Here is a 19,784-nt window from a genome sequence, read left to right as displayed (position 1 = left end):
ACACCCGCGTGCGCCATCGCTGCCAGCATCGGCGAGTCGAGCAGAGATCTCTCCCTGGCCTGAAGCTGAGAGCACCCATAGCCGCCGAATTCGGGATCATAGATGAGGGGGCCAACGCTGATTGGAGTCACCAAGTCATGTGGGATTTGGCGGGGCTGCACCTGCCGTCGGAGGGTGGCACCACCACTGCACCCAGGAGCACCGGATCTGGCAAAGGGGAGGGGGGCTTTGAGGCGTACAAGGTAGGGCGGGTGACGAGGCGAACCACGTGGGGGTCTTGCCACAACGGCTTTCAGCGACGCCGGCAAGCAAGGACTGGAAGCACGCAGGTCCGAGCTATCGTGACCTTGACCGTCGAGATCTCGGCGAGCCAGGTAAGCTGGAAGGGGCGCAGCTACCGAGTCGCCGGGCCGGGGCAGCCTGGTGGAGAATGCCGGCAGCGAAGGACACCGGAGAGAGCGAGCCTGTAGCAGCCGGGGCCGGAATAACACCAGCAAAAACCCGCCGCGAAGGGCCCCGAGTCAGCCCCAACCATGTACATCTCGCAGCCACCACGTGAGAGCCACCACTGTGGCTTGGGAAGGGGGAGGGCTGCCGGAGACGAGGGGGCCGCCTGCACGGGAGGGCAGGCCGCGAATGCCCCACAACCGGCCGTCGCTGCCGACCAGCAGGCTCGAGCAGCGGCTAGGAGGGGAGCCCAAGAATTGCCGGAAGGGGACCGAGTCGCGGGCAAAGGAGGGGAGGCATGTGGGGAGGGAAAGCTGCGGCGGCCGAGGATGGCGGGGGAGGGGGCGCGGCCGGTCGGAGACGCACGGGGCCAGGCCGCTCCTGGGGAGGCTGGATCCGCCGCCGTCGAACCAACAGGGGGAGGGCGCCGCCGCGGCGAAGAGGGGTGGGCGTTGGGGGCGCGAGGGGCCCAAGTCCGCCCCGCCGCCACCTTCCTGGGGCACGGCCGGCGGCGGCGATGCGTGGAAGGCCGCCGACGGGGGCTCCTAGTAGCGGCGGCTAGGGTTCCCCCGTGTCGCCAGAGGAGGGTGACGCGGGGGAAGGGGGGTGGGGGGCGCATGTTCTTGAGGATATAATTGTCGCTACTTTAGTAGTACAACTCTCCGAGAAAGTAGTTTTCTAAGTTTAAATAAAAAAACACGTATCAGTGCATCTCCACAAAATCAAAAACAAAACTATGATACTTCTTCCGTCCTAAAATTTTTGTCCTAAATTTGTCTAGATACGGATGTATTTAACACTAAAACGTAACTAGATACATTCGTATTTACACAAATCTAAGACAAGAATTTTGAAACGGAGGGAGTATAAAATTGTGTATGTGTGTTTTTAAAACAGAAGGCAATGGTACACACATGAATAGATGGTTTTGGATTTGTAAAGTTTGACATGCTATGTTTTTTTTCTGTTATTAATAACTCAGGTAACTCTATCATTATGGAATAAAACTCTTTTTACCCAAAAAAAAGTTAAGTCGGGTAAACATCAAAGCTCTCAGTAGTCAGCAATTCACCCGATGGGGCCCACCAACCTCTGACTGTAGCTATTCCAAGCGTGCACACCACAGTAGCTCAGTCGTACGAGATCTCCCAAATTTCTCACCTCCCAGCGGAAAACCCAACATCCCACTCATCCGACCCCCTCGCATCCCTGTCGGAATCGCGCATCCGGAGCTCGCCGCCCTCGCCATGGCGCAAGGTACCGCGCCCTCCGCGGCCGGCGGAGGCGGCGGGGGTGTTTTCTCCACCCCGGCGGCGGTCGCGACGACTCCCCCAGGCACCCCCCGCGCGGCGGCGGCGGCGCAGCCGGTCCCCTCCGGGCACTACGCGGTAGAGCTCTACTTCGATCCCGCGCTGGAGAACCAGGTGCTCAAGGCGTGGAACGCTCTCGCGCGGCGGCAGCTCAGCAGCCGCCTCATCGACACCGCGTCCCGCCCGCACCTCCCGCTGCTGCATCTCCCGGCCGCCGCGCTCCCCGACCCGCTCCGCCTCGCGCCCGCCCTCCGCGCGCTCGCCTCCCGCATCGACCCGCTCCCTCTCGCGCTCTCCTCGCTCGCGTCGCCCCCGTCATCCCTTGATGCGGGGGTCCTCTTCCTTTCGCCCACGCCATCGGCGGCGCTGCTCGGCCTCCACGCGCAGCTCTGCGAGCTGCTGCGCAAGGACACGGGGCTCGAGGTGCCCGACGGGTTCCGCCCAGACAACTGGGTCCCGCGGTGCGCCGTCGCCGTCGATGTGCCACGTGGCCGTATGGCCGAGGCCTTCTGCGTGCTCCGTGAGCTCAAGCTTCTGCCTGTCTCCGGGTATGGTATGGACATTGCGCTGGTAGAAGTCGGGCCGGTGGTCAGAGAGGTCGTATCGTACCCGCTTGGTGGCAGCGGCGGCGTTGGAGCCGATTGAGAGGTAAGATATTGTTGTTTTATCTTCAGCTTAATCTTGTAGTGAAATTTTTGAACGTCTATATGAGATTGTCGCTGTTGTTATAATGATTTGCTTTTTACTAAATATTTAGAGTCTTTTTTGGTGAATTATTAGCAACACTAGGAGGTGGATAGAATGATAATGTGTTGAATTGGGGTGGACTAATCAGAAGATGACCGGTCATTTTTGTATTTGCAAATATAAACTAGTTAATCGTTTGATATAAATGAATTACAAGACACATAACAAAGTATAAAGGGTGTGTTATATACTTAATTGCTAGTTGATTGCACGGATGAAATTGCTCTTCTTCTTGTGACTTAAAAGTTTATTTGAATATCTCATGACCCATTTGCATTAGATCTAGAGGTCGATGGTTTGGATATCGTTTTAATACAACTCTACACTATTAGAGGCTACATAATTAAATTGCACACTTACTATGTCGTAAATTATTCGATTCAAGCAATTGATTAGGAAAGTGTTCATATTAAATTTAATTCCATTACTGACAAGTCAAAAATTGAAGCACGGTAACTAGTAAAGTTAGTCAAATCAGGTCACTCAGACTACATGAGCACATTTAGAAATGTGAGTTATTTAAGTCGGACTATTGATCTGTGTTGAAAAATGCAGTGCATACTTGGAGTATTTTCGAATAATATGGGAAAATATGTGAAGCTAATTATTTGTTATGAAGAGAAAGTAAACTAATTACTATGTATCATGGAAAATATGAGAAGTATGGGTAAGTAGAAATTATCTAGACCTAGATATTTAGGTACAAAGATCTAGAGTAATGAGTGTTAAAGCGCTTATATTGTGCCACATGTCCACGATCCAATTAGGTTGTACAACATTACATATGTGTGCCACTATTCTGCATGGTAACTAAGCTAGGTAAGAAATATAGCAAAAGGTAAGTAATTATGAAGAGGAATAACCAACTATGGAAGTGTAGGATTGGCTATGACAAAGCATAGTATAATAGGTGAGTGTATAGTTGTATCAAGATTATGGACGATAAATAGTTGAGTTAGTCCAATCTAATTCAACATAGTATAAAATTATCCACCTCCTATTGTTGCTAAAAAAAATTACCATCAATGGTTAGAATTTTCATAAAAAAGCATATCATGAAATCAATAAGCCTAATCTCATATCGATTATCGAGATCCAGCTTTTTCACTTAGAAAACACATGAATTCTGTAGAATTACACATCCAATTCACAAGAATATGAATAAACACATCAATCATAATAAATGTATTCAAACCACTGCCAAAATTAAAATTATGATATTGTACTTTGCTAAGGTAGAATAATAAAACGTATGTACCAAATTGCATGATTTTGTAATGCTAAATTGAAATGTTTTGTGTTATGTTAGGTTTAGGTAAATATTTTTCTACAGAATTAAGTATATTATATATTAATAATGTTTTAAAATTGTATCTGCTAGTTGTTTTGATGAAAATGTTTTGTCATTCATATGTAAAAGTTAAACTCAAATTGACCAAAAAAATTGCTTAAATGATTCTGAGCATTCTGCGATCTTATGTGGGTTTGAAGTCGGCATGTTTTGGTGCAGAAGCTTTAAGCGTTGTAATTGGACTTGAAAGGATTATGAAAATAAACAAAGAACATTGTCTCACTTATCTAATATAAGCGTATTTTTGCCTTTCTATTTAAATTTGGTAGGACGTGCACCAACGATATTAAGCGAAAAGCGATGATTTTGATTTGTGTCTGCAATTTTTTTTATAAAAAATAGTTACCAATGATACAACAATTTTTTATATTTAAGAGTGGAAAAAAATGTTTCACTGGTAAAAGACGGGTTAGATTATTTTATTCTCTTATTATTTCTTTATTCTCAAATCCTCAACCATCTTTCTATTTATTTATCATTTCTTTTAACCATCTCAAGTTAGGAATGTTTGATGCTATAAGTCAATTTCCATCCTAGGCATGGTTCAATAATTTTCTAGTTTACGCAAGGTTTTTAAGTGTTAGGCGCTGAGGGAGCGTTGTCCCTCAGCTTAGTGCAATGAGCGAGGGTGCTTAAGCGTTCTATACCAACGTTACAGATAGGAACAAGGGCACCCAACAATTTTAAGCATGTAAGGCATCTAAACTCGCAAGCATGTTGGGAAAGGAGAAACGTGGAGGAGCTTAGAGGTCAGGGAAGGGGAAGAAAGCTGGCAGCGGCGAGGTCGGGGAAGAGAAGCCATCGGGCTCCAGTCTAGACAAGGGAGCCCGAGATCAGGGAGGAGGGGGAAGGACTGACAGCGGGGTCGGGGAAGGGGAGCTCGAGGTCCAGCGGCACTTGGTCGGGGAAGATGGGTGGTGAGGTCGGGGAAGAAAGCCCCACATTTGGCGGGAGAAGGCCGCCTTTCTCTCCTCTGTTTCGCGCACCCCGCTCTCCTTTGTCATCTGAGCGCTTTTTTCAATGCTTACCCGAAAAGCGAAGTGGTAGGCCTGCGCTCAGCGCTTAAGCGCGCCTATGAGTACACCCAGTTTAAAGCCTAGATATCAGTGACAATATTTACATGTTGATCAGAGAATGCTACTTTGAAGACATATTCAGCAGAAGCACGTGTAATCTTGCTAGCGATCTAATGCCTGATTGTTTGCAGGTGTTGTTGTAATTTGTACAATGTGAACAACCTCCTGGATGGGCATCATAATGATAGCATGGGCATCTCCTTGTCTAGTTTGCCCAATTGGTAAGAAGCTAAGTCGGAAAAAGAAGGGTAGATCATACTGTATCCTACCGCATATACAGTATTTTCTTCTTATTATTTGTTTAATCTTTTGGTTGATAATACTCTGCTACTCAGCTGTAGAAACTTCATAAACTGAAACTGTTACCCGTGTTCAAGTTTATGTAATGAATGGTCGGTTGTTGTGCGCGTCGAGTTGAGGTTACTTGTGCTCTTGTCGTCTTTTCGGCCTCCAGGACTGTTCGCTGTACATTATTGGGTAGTTGTAATTGATGCTTCATCCTGTACAACGATATTTTTGAAAGTGACATTTTTTTTGAAGTGACATGTACAACGATTTAGGGGTAGGCTACAATGGTAATGCTGATTTGAAGTGCTTGACTCTAGCTAGCTTGATGTACAACTGCTCTTCCAGCTATCCTATATTGGCAAGTGGCAATACTTAACTAGTGATGCAAACCAATCCATTTCAGGCTCTTCTAAGCTAGGCTGAACATTGTATGCCTGCACTGCACTGCATTGCACAGTTATTCTAAGGAACTCACCCAGATCAGGCAGTAGGCACCTTCATATCAGTTGGCAACGTCCTGATCTGATGGGTAACGGTGACAGAAAAAGCTCTGCGGAGCTACCAGCAAGAGGAGAAAGGCGTAGAGACTCTGTCAATTTCCCATCTAGTGCTGCCTTAGCTGGCGGCATCTGGCAGCAGAGCGTATCCGCTGCGGGTTTTTTCACTGTTTTGACCCATGTGGCAAACTTTAGCACGATTTGACCCGCTTTTGAAACTTTTTTCGTATCTGACCCAAACCGAGACGCCAACATCCATGGCGTTCTGATTGCACTGAGGACGCCATGGACCCTGGCGTTTGGCACTGGCCCACCTCCCTGGTCAGCCAGATTGACCGTCCGACGTGGCAAGTGTCGACACCAACCCTAGATGCTGTGAACCTTGGCGTCTACCCCCTGAGAGATAAGTGGTCACGGGAAAAGTGTGTGGGGCCTCTCCACACACTCTCCCAATCTTCCATCCCGAAAAAGAAGAACAAAGGAGAGCTCCCCCTCTCTCTCCCACCTCAAGGCTCACTCAAATCCCACTACAAATTTGATTTTCCTCCGTGGATCTTTCTCTCCCTTGTTGTTTGAGGTAATCTCCCCCGGCTCCCTAAATTTTGTTGGTAATTTCTTGTTATTTTAGTGGCATTATGTAACCCTAGGTGGCACCTTAGTTTCTAGATTTATTCAAATCCTTTGGTATTGGATGGCCTTTAATTAATATGTAGTTGTGGTAGTAATAATGGGATATGAATTTTGTGGGTACAAATGATGGATTTGATAAATATGATGGTTATGGTTAGGTTATGTGTTAAGCTAATGACATGATTTATTTAGTACATAAGTTTTAATTTGTTTTGGATACACAACTCATTAGGATATATAGCTGCCATTGCTTCATTAGAGTTGCATAGTTTTTGCAACTATGCATTATAATTGTCATTTCATCTTGTTTGTTGTCCCTTTTAGATGGATGATAGACTTGTTAATGTTCATTATTTGGACAAAGCGTCATTTGTGACCAAAACTGCAAGTGACAACGAGGAAGTGGTGGTATTCGACACAAGTCCTAGTTATGATGAGGTTGTTATTAAAGTAAGAGATAAGTTGAATTGGATGGACCCCAATGATAAAGTTGAATTAATAGGAAGGTATGATGTTGGGGTGGGAACAAAATCTCGACTGAAGAATATGCCTATCATCTCCGAGTTGCATTGGGGGATATACAAGGGTAAAGTTGCGGCGTCGGAAGACATGTCACTTGAATTGTTTGCTACGAAGGGGCAAGGTTCGCGGCTTGATATTGACTTGAACCGCCAAGTGTCCTCCCCGTGTAGAAGTGTGGCTTGTGTTGTGGATAGTGCCGAGGTCTATGCCCCCAATACTTCTAGCCAACTGTCACCTAGCCAAGAAAATGAAGTTGTTGGGCATGCTCTTGAAAAAGTTAATGAAGAATATGTTGATGGTGATGGTGATGTCCAATGTGGTCATGGTGATGATGATGATGACATGCATGAGGATGAGACTCATGCAAATGAGAAGGAGAAAAGGAACGACTAAAGCGTGAGGCGGACATGGCATGCAAAAACAAGAAGATGGCTCAAGAGGAGGAGAGAGTTAGGAAGCTTGAAAGGGCTCGTCTTGCACTAGAGGATGGATGTAGTGCTGATGATGAGCAAGAGGATGAGATTCATGGCAATGACATCGGTGACTTGGAAGCGTTTGTCAGGCAGCAGGACATGGACCGTGAGATCCCTTATGGTCGTGCATATGCATATGACTCGGATGATGAAGGTCCGGAGGAAGAACTGGACGTGGATGGATTCACGGAGAGAGAGAACCGTATACACATAGAGGTGACCGGTTTGGAAATAAGAACTCCATTGTTTCGTGATCTCAGGCTGGCCCACAAGGCGGTAGTTGATGGTGGCATGAGTAAGGCGATAGAACCAAGAGCTTGCCGGAACCGGGCGAACCAAGGGTCAAGGGTGAAGACGAGAATGCTTACTTGAAGAAAGGGTTGAAGTTTGTGAGTTTGCAGGCTTTAAAGTATGGCTAAGTGACTATGCTATTAGAAACCATAGACCATATCTTGTTGGGCACTCGGACCAAAAAGTGCGTTACTCCATCCACTGTGACAAAGAAGGATGCCCATGGGCGGTCCATGGAAGAAGAATTAAAACCGGGCAATGGCTGTTAACAAGTTGTGTGTGTACTCACTCGTGCAGGCCACCGTCAAAAAAGAAGCCTAAAACACATCGTCAACTCACGTCTGAGTTTCTCGGGTTTAAATTAATGAAAGAAGTATCAAGTGATCCAACCGTGAAGGTGAAGCTCCTCATGACGACGGTGAAAAAAATGTTTGGATACAAAGTCAAGTATGGGAAGACATGGAAGGCCAAGTCAAATGCTTTAAGGATGTTGTATGGTAGTTGGGAAGAAGCATACAATCGCCTCCCGCGGTTGTTGGGAGCGATTGCCCATAGGAACCCCGGCATGTACCATGTGGTCGAGGATGATGGTCATGGGGTGTTTCACCGTGCCTTCTGGAGTTTCGGACAATGCATCACGGCCTTTAAGCATTGCCGTCCGGTTTTGTCTATTGATGGTACATTCTTGACCGGCCGATACAAGGGCACAATCATGGTAGCAATGGCGCACTCCTCCAATGACAATGTGTTGCCGGTGGCATTTGGTTTGGTGCCCTTCAAGCACCAAGACAATTGGGAGTGGTTCATGCGTCATGTTAGGGAAAATGTCATTGGTGATAGAGAAGTGTGCATTATATCAGACCGGCACCAAGGCATACTGAAAGCCATGGACATTGTTATTCCAGGACTTCCAAAGCTCCACCATCGATGGTGCATGAGGCATTTCGTGGCAAACTTTTATAGGGCATGTAAGAGCAAGGAGTTGAGCAAGGATCTAACCCATGTTTGCGTGGCCTTTAGCACCGGTATGTTCACCATTCGCTATGACAAGCTCTACGAACTGCAAACGAAGGAGGGAAAGATTTCTTAACACAAAATTTTCCGGAGAAACACAAGTGGGCACGCGCTCATGACGAAGGAGGTTGGAGATATGGAGACATGACCAGTAACATGGTCGAATGTTTTAACAATGTGCTCAGAGGTGCCCGCCCATTGCCAGTTACTGCAATAGTGGAATATACTTTCTTCAAGCTTAATGAGTATTTTCTGATGCATTCAGAGGAAACCGTGAAGTGGATTGGTGAAAAAATGGAATATCCACCAAAGGTTGAAGAGTGGATGATGTTACAACAAAGCAAGTCCTCAGCATAGAAAGTTAGGCTATTCAACACCTACGATATGACCTACCAAATCGACGAGCCTGGTGGGACAACAAGAGATGGTATGTCATATGGTGGTCGTGCATTCGAGGTGCACCTTAAGAGACGGTGGTGTCAGTGTGAGAGGCCTAGTAAGTATCATTGGCCATGCTCTCATCTTTTGACGGCGGCGTCGTCAAGAAATATACATGTGTCTGATGGGACAACCGTGAGGATGCATGAGTTCGATCTTGAAGCTACTAGGTTGACATGGGCCCCTAGATTCCAACCCTTCCTAGACCCATCACAGTGGCCCGACTATAATGGCCCGGAGCTTAGGCCCGATCCTTTGCTGAAGGTTGAGCCCAAGGGTAGAATCAGACAGAAACGGTTGAGAGGCGATATGGACAACCTAGCTAGATACACTGGCATGAACCAATTTGGTAGCGGGCACTTCATGGAGCCTCCAGACACTAACAACTGTGGTCAATGTGACAATCCAGGACACAATGTGAGAACATGCTCTAAGAAAAGGAAAACATCAAAGAAGGGCAATCCAACCACGAGTCAGGCAGGTGGTGGCAGAGGGGGTTCCGGTGGTCGTAGAGGAGGGGGTTCCGGTGGTCGTAGAGGTGGTTCCGGTGCTGCTAGAGGCCCTAGAGGAGGTGCTAGGAGTGGACAACGTGGTAGAGGTGGCGCTAATGGAGGCCCTAGAGGGGGTAGTAGTGGTGCTCGTAGAGGTGGTTCCGGTGGTGGTACAAGAGTACGGAGGACTGATAACGGGTCGGCGTTTGGTTATTTGCATAATCCAAATGGTTGACCAATTTTGAATGGTAAATATTTGTTCATTCTTTTCTTGTTTTCTTGTATTGTGTTTTTTTTGCATTAAGTTTGTTCATGTAATTTTCTAACAATTCTTCTTCTCATAGGCATGGCTTCATCCGATTCCACGACGAGGCCACGGTGCGTTGACCAAGAGGACATGCCGAGCAAGTGGGAGGAGGCAAGGTTGGACAAGACAAAGGAGAAGGATGTGAAAACCCCTTCATGTTGGTGTGCAGATGAGTGCAAGGTGAAGGTATCCACTGACCGGAAGAAGTCCTGGATGGAAGGAAGAAGATATTTTGTGTGTCCCAACTATGCACATGATCGCGCGCGTCCCACTAACGCCTATGACATCCCACCGGTATGTTAGAAAACTAGGCTATTCTCCATTATGATCCATTTTATATTACTAACAAAAACTTGTTTTGTGTGTAGTCACCTCCTCCTCTTTGCAAGTACTTCACATGGATAGATCATGAAGTGCCAGAAGATGTCCAAAAGACCAACTTCAAGATTGCCTTAGGAGACAGCGACGGTTTGAAGAATCCTTACAGAGAGCCGAGGACGAGGAACGTCGTGAGAGGGAGAGGAAGGAGCGGAAGAAGCGTGAGGAGGAGAGGGCGCGCAAAGAGAAGGCAGCTCGTCAAGACGAGAGGGCAAGAAAGCTTGCAAGGGCTCGCGATGCACAAGAGGAGGATGAGGCACGCGACAAGAAGGGGAAATGGCCGCGTGTGACCCAATAATTTAGTTGAATGTGCTATTTGAGGATTGTATCATGAATTTGTGATGAACTATGTCATGGACCTATTATGCTATTTGATCGGAACTATGTAATGAACCTAAGTTATGCTATTTGATGGGAACTTTCTTATTAGTTGTCCATGTGGTGAATTGTGCAACAAAATTGTCATATATCATACGCCAGAAATGCTTTGTTCTGCCCAGATGCTAGAAATGCTCTGTTCTGCCAAGACGCCAGAAACCACGGCGTTTAGGCCCTTACCAGAGAGGAAAATGTGTGGTTGCTCCTCTGCACACCTAGACGCCAGAGATCACGGCGTCTTCACCTCTGCCCTAGACGCCAGAGACCATGGCGTTTAGGCCATAACCAGAGAGGTAATTCTGTGGTTGCTCCTCTGCCCACCTAGATGCTAGGAATCAAGGCGTTTAGGCCCTAACCAGAGAGGAAAATGTGCGGTTGCCCCTCTGCCCACCTAGACGCCAAGGTCGGTGGCGTTTTGGTCCTTTTGCAGATTATAAGGCCTTGTGGGCCCACTCCATAACTCATTCTTCAACCTCACAACCTCACAACCCCGAGCTGCTGCCCCCCACGCTCTCTCCCCCCAACCAAACCCCCCCTCAAATCTCTCATAAATCGGTCCCATTTGACCGTTGGATCGAAGTCATTTACTACCATTGAGGTAAATCCAATACACCCCCATGATTTGTTTGGTTCAATCCATCACATTTAGTGGATTATTTCAAACCCTAGCTTTTCCTTTTTTTCAAATCCTTTGCAAAAAAAGGATACATATGTAGTGTTTTATACGGTGTTAGGAAGCTTTACCCTAATGAATTTAGTTGGTGTAGTATGCATGCTCCTAGTGTTATGCTTACGATTTGGGTTAGGATTAGGATTAGGATTACCCTAGTTGTTATGCTTATGATTAGTGATAGAGTTACATACTTCTTTATAGAGTTGTATTTTAATGTTAGGTCACTCTTGTAGGAATGGCACTTAATAATGATGCAAAGATGGTTTTCATTGAGAAATATATGGATGCAGCGGATGAAAAGAACCGCGAACTCATTAAAGAAAAGATGACTCTGTGGGTGAATAGTTGCGATGCAAGGAATGAAGCTGCGAGGAACTCTGCACGGTTATATTTTTCTGATGACTCAGATAATGTCATCGCTGAAACGCAAAATAATTTTGCCAAGATGGAAAGGGCTGAACTTGATTGTAGAAGTGATCTAGGTAGGCAAATAGCATTTTATGCAACTATGCTAGAATATCGTCAGATGGACTTGAATAGGCCTGGACAGATCATTGACTGGGCAATCAATGAAGCTATGTCCCCGATACCGACCCAGGCTGCTCGTTGGGATTGGGTTCTTGAAATACCGGGTGTCATCTATTGCAACCCTGGACCAAACAATGACATTCAGTTGGAACATATCCCGCTAGATTATGAGCCCGACTTATCGTTGCTATATATCGACCCAAGCTCCTCGATGCTACCTACCGACCCAAGTTCCTCGGTGCAAGATGGGGCCAATGCAAGCAAGAAGAAGAAAAAGAATGATTCACAGAAGAAAAATAAGAAAGAGAATTCACGCAAGAAGAACTCGAGGGGGTGAACTATGTGATGTTCTATGTCATGGAACTAAGTGATGTTGTATGTCATTTGAACTATGTTCGTTAAAGTTTGTACTGTGTATGTCAGTTGAACTATGTAATGCTTATGTCGTGGATCTAAGTTATGTTATATGTCACGAATTTGAGACCGTTTATTTATGAGTTTCCAAAAAGTTTGTTCTAATTTGGGATTTGTTGTGGATCTAAGTTTTGGCCATATCCAGAAAGGTGGAATTGCTGTGGCTCATCTGCATACCAGGACGCCAAGGTTCCTGGCGTCTAGGGGCAAAACGCTAGAGACCATGGCGTCTAGCCTGTACAGAAACTTCAACATAACAGCAAAACATAAGGATGACAGCAACACTAAGCATAACAGCAAAAATGACAGCAAAACTAAGCAATATTTTCAGGATGACAGCAATAAGGTATCATAGTTCACGCCATCATAGCAACACAACAACATGAAGGTAGCAAAGTGCACTCCATAAGTGCAAATTAAACACAAGTCCAGGTAGCAAAGTTCACGAATCAAACATAACAAAGTTCACGAATCAAACATAACAAAGTTCGCGAGAATCTAGTATTAACTAATTCACTTCTTCCTTCCTCTTTTGCTGCGCGGCGTGCGTTGTGTGGGCTGTGATGGCTCAGGCGCATCATCCATTTGGGACATCCCTAGCACCTCCTCTTCGTCTTGATTGTACTCCTCTTCATCTTGCTGCGCCTCCTCTTGCTCTGGCTCTTCTTGCAGTTGCTCCTCTTGTTGTTCCTGTTGCAAGACAAGACGACGACGACGTCTATTGTCCCGGCTAGTAGAAGCTCCAGCCGTGAGGACGGCTTTACTTCCATGGCAAGAGAGCATAGCTGCTATCTTGTGGAATCGACTCACGAAACTCTACAACATAACAAAGATGCAATACTAGAGTAAGTCAAAAGTGTGCAAAGATGGAGATTTTTGAATAGAGGTAACATATACCTTCATTGTTTTCCTAAGAGATTTCTCAGATGATCCACTTCCCTCATCTTCACCAAGTGCTACACCAGCCTCGTTAACACAATGCAATAACTCCATGCCCTGCAAAATGAAGATCACGAAAATTATCTTTGAAGTACATTTAAATGCACTCGAAGTAGGTTCTAATTGTGTGGAGCATACCACTCGGTCGTGTAGTTGTGCATAGTCAAGTTGTGTCCCTTCGTTGTCTCTCGTTTGTACATTGAAGTCCATATACCCGCTCTCACGATCCAACTCTTCCAATTCCGAACGGTTCCAACCGGGCTTTAGCTTCAACCGGTAACGTCTCGCAAGCCACTTCAGATGCTCTTCATATACTGAATCACTATGTTGTCTTCTTTCCTTCTCCACTAGGGCCACTCTTTGATTCCACAGACTTATCCACTCGGAGTGCTTGATGGCCCAAGTCGAAGTTTCCGGGTTATTCTTTCGACTAATTCTGCAAATTATGTACAAGATGAAAGCATTAGCAAGAAATGTATTTCATAATGCTCTACTATATATCCAAAGCTACAACTATCTCACCGATGCAGAAATTGGCTTGTCTCGAAACTCTCATCCCTTGGTGTCCCTTGCCTTCTCCCAAATTGTCTTGCGACACGGTCTGGGTAGTGCCACTCGACAGCATAGAAGCATATCAGTGGGCATCTCGCCCGCCAAATATTCCTGTCACGTGTGCACATCTCGTTCAGTCGAAAAGCATAATCGACATCATATGGTTCCCAATCGACCTACAACACAAGATGATACTAGTTAAGTACACGGTTCCATCACAATTGATGTACTCTTACGTAAGTTATCATTACCTGCTTATGAGTCAACATATCCAGCTCGTTGATGTAGCATTTGTATCGCGCAACCGAGCTGCCTGTGTACACATTCGCCATCTCCCAACAGTAGGCGACGGTCGGAAACCGCCAAGGATCTTCTCCATACCTCCCGTCATGTGCGACCCATCCTTCAGGAGGTGTCTTGTTTTTCTCGGGGCGTCCAACGGGCATCCGCTCCCACATCCAAACCTGAAGGCACAAAACAAAGCCACCCATACCAGATGTGCCCTTCTTCCTACGACATGCCTCGTCGAGCTGCAAATTCAGAAATTGTTGATAAGAGGTCCGCGAAATTGCAAATGCAAACAAATTGACAATTTGGTTACTAATTACCTGACGATATAAGTATGCTAGTGCTCCTGAACCCCAACTGTACTTACGGTCCCAGTCACTTAGTAGGTCCAAGAATATCCACTGGGCTTTATTACCGGTAGAATCTGGAAACACTACCCTCGTTAACAGATACCACAGATATGCTCGGGCGTGCTGCTGCACAACAACCTCACTGGCGTCCGGAGGGCATACTACTCCTCTCTCCCCTCGGAGCCAATGATGCAACACTTTCTCACTGTCACGCTCGCCTTCTTCAGGAGGCTCGGGGAAAACACCTGTCAATTGGCCAACACGATCTCGCCAATTAGCACTTACGGTGGTGCCGGTCAAAGATTCTCCATTGATTGGAAGGCCACTGATCATCGCCATGTCCTCCAAGGTCACGGTCATCTCTCCACATGACAAGTGCAACGAGTGTGTCTCTGGCCTCCAACGGTCAATAAGTGCGGTCATCGCCCCATGGTTGATCGACGGAGCGTGTCGCTTGAACTGAAGCACGAACGGGAGAAGGCCCAATCTCTCGAAGTATGGCTCATACCGCTCGTCGCACGGCCAGTCGTGGGCACTATGACCCCTCATGCGCATAGGTGTTAGTTCCTGCAAAATAGCATTGCATTATGGTTAGTGCCTAGCAAAACTGACAAGTAATAACCAAGAATTCAAATAGATTGAGTCTTACCCCGTTATTCTCAATGTCCCGCGCACGATGGTCTTTGTCGTACCCTTTATGAAGACCGTCGTACCACCGTTCCCCCGCCATCCTACAAATCAAGCATGAACAAATGAAACATACATAACACTATATAACATCCTACATATCATATTTTTGGCATAACAATATCAACATAAATGCATATCTCAATGGCAACATAACAAAACCTGTTTATCTATATATGACAAAATCTGAATGCACGGGGCAACATATCTCAATGTCAAGATAACAAGACCAATTATCTATATATGACAAAATTTCAATGGCAACACAACATAACAAAGTCTCAATATAACATCCTAATTATATGACCATATCTCTATAAGAATCAAGCATACAAAATACACAAATATGTTAGAATTATATTTCAAGCAATCATCTATCTAAATCCATATACATAGCAACTAAAATTAAAATGCCCAACCCTATCACCAATGCCTTCTCTTCCCAATCCTACCATATAAACACATGCCAACTCTTCTAAAGTATACAAAATACCTACATGACCAAGCCATGGGCTCCCCTTTCTCAAAAAAGTGCAAAGAATACTAACCCTAGGGTTCTAACAAGCATGAACAAGTATGAATTAATGCTGCCAAAATACAAGTTTTGAACCCAAAATAATCGGAGGATCTGGTGGAGAATACCTCAAGGAAGATGGGGAGGCTCAGATCCACACTTTTGATGAAGAAAATAAGCGATTTGGGGTTGATTTGGGTTAGGGAAGGAGAGAAGCGGAGCTTCTATAGCCGCCGCCGCGAGGAGGAAGACGCCTCGAGCGTCTGGATGGGTTGGGCTGCACCCGAGCCGGCTCGGGCCGGTTTTCTGCTCTCCAGGGGTAAACGCCAAGACCCATGGCGTTTAGCCCTTTGCCACGTCGGACGGTCAAACTGGCTGACCAGGGAGGTGGGCCAGTGCCAAACGCCAGGGTCCGCGGCGCAATCAAAACGCCGCGAATGTTGGCGTCTCGGTTTGGGTCAGATACGAAAAAAGTTTTAAAAGCGGGTCAAATCGTGCTAAAGTTTGCCACATGGGTTAAAACGGCGAAAAAACCCTCCGCTGCTGCTTGCTGGGACTCCCGCTCCCTCGGTGCGATGGCGCTGCTGATATCGAGCAACTGATTTTTATTGGAACGGAAATGTAAGACCTCGACAAGATGCGCATTTGAGGGCGGGTCGGCGTGCCATCTGAGGAGGGCGGCACGTACCCGTGTCACCCGCGGAGCGCCGATGCACACGCAACCAACAAAATCTCTGGCACTCCGCGAAAAGGGGAAAAGTTCAAGCACTAAAACCACTGTTTGGGGAGTTTGCACCCTTTGATTCAGGATTCTACGCAAAACTAGGAAAACTTGTAGGATTAGAATGTCATGCCCATTTAAATTCTAGTATATATTATGTCACGAGAAAAATACAATGAATTTCTTTCAAAGGCTTTGAGTTGATGATAATTTTTCTTTGAAATATAGTGCAAATCAATTAGTAAGAAAAAAAATCTATAAGATTAACTTGTCAGACCAACAGTAGAATATATTCCTAAGGATCACTTATTTTTTGCGAGGGATATTCCTAAGGATTACAATCCTTCAAATTTTCTATGATTTATTTTTAAATCACAAAAACCCGTAACATACTGCACAATCTTTTTTTAGTTGCATTTCTGCATAATCTTGACACATGCAATTACAATCGGAAAACACAACCTTTCAGCCGGCGGATGCAAGCGCACCGTCCGCCACTGACTTAGCCGTCAGATCAATCCTGATCAAGCGCTCACGCTGGCCACAAGTCAGTCCTACAGCCAGTTCTTTTCCTGTAACAAGGGTCTTGTTTCAGTAAATTTCTGCAACACAAGACTAGTTTCGGGGGTCTTGTTTCAAAATGTTTCTGCAATACTCTTGTTTCACAAAGATTAAAAATTGTTTGATGATGAAGGTTTTTTTTCGCAAAAAGGGTCTTGTAGAAACATAGTCTGAGTTGCAGAAAGCGTTGGAGTAGCGCCTCACGTTAGAGAGTGAGTGGTCAGACTTTGTAACGTGAGGCATGTTTCAAAAACATCACTCTAATTGCAGAAAATACCGCAGGAGTGCCCGACGTGAGAGGTCGCCGTCGTGCTGGAGTGGAGCTGGCAGCTGCTCGCGGGGCTGAGGCAGAGGAGGAGAAGCAACTCCAGCGAGCGGCGGCGCCTAGGCGCGTGGCGTGCTGCCTCGGCGGACCTTTGCAACAAGGTCCTTGTTGCAAACACCCTAAGCGCAACAAGGTAGCTGTTGCAAAGGTCCTCGACTGGCTGGGACGATAGATCGGACGACCATTGTTATAAATGTTTCTGCAACATTGCTCTTGTTGCAAGGGAGGCCACACACGTCGATGAGTAGATCGGACCGCGTCCATCCAACGACTAGTTAGGCGGCGGATGTTTTCTCTTTGTCCACCGGTCGACGCGTAGCGCGGCCCACAATCGAAAAACATTACAATCCTTCAAAATTTCAATGATTTTCCCCTAACATTCTGCATAATCTTTTTTTTAGAATCACCGGGAGGGGAGGGGGGGGGGGGAGCTCCCCCATTTGAATATATTGCTCAAAGGGCTGCCGTGACAGTAAGTACAAAATTATATAGACACGGTGTAACGTGCAGAGAGGTAGGAGCGCCACGAGAAGGCGTCTTCCTTGTCTTGTGAATGCACAAGACAATGAGACCAGAGATCCAAAAACAGTAATAAGGTTCCTAAGGATCATTACGTGCTGCCCAAATCATCCATAGTAAAGCCAGGAGAACCGAAGGCCAAGCCGTGGTCGGGAGGCGAGGACACATGCAAAAATTATTTTCCTTTCCTTGGTTCCAAATATAGGAGTGATAGTCGCACAAAAGAGAACCAGGATTGAATTTCAGTATCACTATCATCTGGAGGAGGAGGCACCTCTCCATCTCTTTACCATCTGCAGCAGGATCTCGTTCCACGTGTCGATGGGGCCGGGGAGGCACGAGTGCACGCAGTCGTTCGGCACCCGCTCCCTCTTCTTCTCGCCGCCGGCGCCGGCGAACGGGAAGGGATGGAAGTACGGGCCGGGGTGAGCGTCCGGGCGCATATCCGCGAGCCTCGTCACCTGCAGAGCCTCCACCGTCACCGCGGACCCGCGCGACCTGGCCTCGACGGCAGCCGCGGTGGCCTCCTCCGCGCCCGTCCGCCACATCTCTTTGTGCATGTACGACATCTCCTTCTCTCCCGGAGCGTACGGCTCCGTGCGCGCGCACGCGTCCGGGCTGTCCCACTCCCCGTCGAAGTGCGCCGGCGAGAACGTAGTCAGCACAGCCAGCTTCTCCCGGCCGGCGCTGGAGCGGGCGATGACATCGCGGAGGGCGTTCTTGACGGCGAGGCGGAAAACGCCGAAGAAGCCCGTCTCCGTGCGGTTCGGCTCCGGGCAGTGGTGGCACCCGATCACAGCACCGCGCTCGTAGTACATCGCCGACTGCAGGAACCACTGCCCGAAGGAGAGCACCACCACGTCGATGCCCGGGAGCTCCGCCGCCCACCGCTCGTCGGGCTGGTCGAAGTACAGCCTGCTGTAGCCAAGCCCACCCGGCGCCCACGACTTCTCCGTGCCCTTCACCAGGAACGGCGACCAGAACACCGACACCGTCGCGTTGTGCGACCGGAACGCCCACTGCCGGAACTTGCGCTCCTCGCCGCCGTCAAGGACCAGCTCGACGGGGTACTCCGACCCGAGGAGGCACACCAGCGACTCGCACTGGTTCCGCGCGAGCGAGTCGCCTACGAACGCGACGTGCCGGCCGCGCACCAGCTCCAGGAACTCAGCGGGCGCGAACGGCGGGAGCGCGCACCCGCGCGGCCGCCACCGCCAGTTCAGGTACCCCGTGTCCGGCCGGCCGTTCACGATGCAGTTCTGCTCGTGCTTGATCGTCGCGCCGCAGCTCGTCCCGGTGTACCGCGGCCCCTCCGCGTTCGGAATCCATTCCCCCTCCGAGTAGTCGCACTGCGGCGCCGGTTTCGACCCCTGGGTTCCTGGCGGCGCCCCTGTAGCGGTCTTCACCACCTGCTGCCTCTCACCTGCAAACCATGAACAAAGAACCGCGTCATTGCGCTGGCGCACGCGGACACGCCCATGGAAGCGGCAATTAATGTACGCAGGCAGGCGATGGATTAGCGGAGTCCTTGAGGTGGTTACCGTGGGGCGGCGAGGTGGAAGTGGAGGGTGGGGCAGCGATGGGAGAAGGGGAGAGGAGGTAGAAGAGGAGGACGAGAGGGAGGATGGCGTAGAGCGACAAGGTGAGGATCTTCGTGAGGCGTGGAAGCGTCTGGTGAGGAGATGAGACGCCCATGACAGCTGAGAAAGACCACCTGACGACTAGTTTCAAGTGGAGATGAGATCGGAAATACCGAAAATTCAATGGCGTGCTCGTGCTCGCCTGCTCACGTTATCGCCAGGCGTCCACTTTTGAATGATTAACTACAATTAATTTCTTTCCTATTTTTCCCTAACAATTTCTTCCCAAATCTAGGAATGATTAATTAAGCCATTTTTTTTGTTTCCAATCGTGAGGGTCAATGGTTCCAAATCAACATCGTTGCTTCCCAAAAAGATTTGCTTCGTAGGAACTGGATCATTTGCTTCCTAAAATTTTCTTCGCTTCCTATGAAGTTTTCAGTCGTGTGGAATTTTTTTCTTGTTTGCTTCCAACGCTGTAGTTTACTAGACAAG

At 47.6% G+C, this 19,784-nt stretch overlaps 3 protein-coding genes across 3 annotated transcripts; 1 reads left to right on the top strand and 2 right to left on the bottom strand.

Moving 5' to 3' along the window:
• The first annotated feature begins 1,592 nt into the window (after positions 1 to 1,592).
• On the top strand, positions 1,593 to 5,470 carry LOC119309227. Its single transcript, XM_037585263.1, has 2 exons — positions 1,593 to 2,405; positions 5,063 to 5,470. The coding sequence occupies exon 1, from the start codon at positions 1,695 to 1,697 to the stop codon at positions 2,400 to 2,402; it is 708 nt and encodes a 235-aa protein (XP_037441160.1). The 5' UTR covers positions 1,593 to 1,694; the 3' UTR covers positions 2,403 to 2,405; positions 5,063 to 5,470.
• A 7,128-nt stretch (positions 5,471 to 12,598) lies between these two features.
• On the bottom strand, positions 12,599 to 15,837 carry LOC119305545 (serine/threonine-protein phosphatase 7 long form homolog). Its single transcript, XM_037582040.1, has 8 exons — positions 15,712 to 15,837; positions 15,032 to 15,113; positions 14,353 to 14,949; positions 13,996 to 14,274; positions 13,715 to 13,920; positions 13,331 to 13,628; positions 13,151 to 13,249; positions 12,599 to 13,069 (listed from the first exon to the last, which is right to left on the bottom strand). The coding sequence occupies exons 2-8, from the start codon at positions 15,110 to 15,112 to the stop codon at positions 12,767 to 12,769; spliced, it is 1,863 nt and encodes a 620-aa protein (XP_037437937.1). The 5' UTR covers position 15,113; positions 15,712 to 15,837; the 3' UTR covers positions 12,599 to 12,766.
• A 2,061-nt stretch (positions 15,838 to 17,898) lies between these two features.
• On the bottom strand, positions 17,899 to 19,409 carry LOC119305544 (protein ALTERED XYLOGLUCAN 4-like). The gene is made up of 2 exons (XM_037582039.1): positions 19,251 to 19,409; positions 17,899 to 19,132 (listed from the first exon to the last, which is right to left on the bottom strand). The coding sequence occupies exons 1-2, from the start codon at positions 19,402 to 19,404 to the stop codon at positions 17,964 to 17,966; spliced, it is 1,323 nt and encodes a 440-aa protein (XP_037437936.1). The 5' UTR covers positions 19,405 to 19,409; the 3' UTR covers positions 17,899 to 17,963.
• Positions 19,410 to 19,784: the final 375 nt, after the last annotated feature.

The sequence above is a fragment of the Triticum dicoccoides genome, chromosome 5B, assembly GCF_002162155.2.
Source record: "Triticum dicoccoides isolate Atlit2015 ecotype Zavitan chromosome 5B, WEW_v2.0, whole genome shotgun sequence".
NCBI classification, from domain to species: Eukaryota; Viridiplantae; Streptophyta; class Magnoliopsida; order Poales; family Poaceae; genus Triticum; species Triticum dicoccoides.
This window is presented reverse-complemented; position numbering and strand designations above follow the sequence as displayed.

Coding starts and splice junctions, on each gene's coding strand:
- LOC119309227 (XM_037585263.1), top strand. CDS start 1,695: ATGGCGCAAGGTACCGCGCCCTCCGCGGCCGGCGGAGGCGGCGGGGGT.
- LOC119305545 (XM_037582040.1), bottom strand. CDS start 15,112: ATGGCGGGGGAACGGTGGTACGACGGTCTTCATAAAGGGTACGACAAA. Junction 13,629..13,714: donor ACAAGCCAATTTCTGCATCG/GTGAGATAGTTG, acceptor CATAATTTGCAG/AATTAGTCGAAAGAATAACC. Junction 13,250..13,330: donor CACAACTACACGACCGAGTG/GTATGCTCCACA, acceptor TTCATTTTGCAG/GGCATGGAGTTATTGCATTG.
- LOC119305544 (XM_037582039.1), bottom strand. CDS start 19,404: ATGGGCGTCTCATCTCCTCACCAGACGCTTCCACGCCTCACGAAGATC. Junction 19,133..19,250: donor TTCCACCTCGCCGCCCCACG/GTAACCACCTCA, acceptor CATGGTTTGCAG/GTGAGAGGCAGCAGGTGGTG.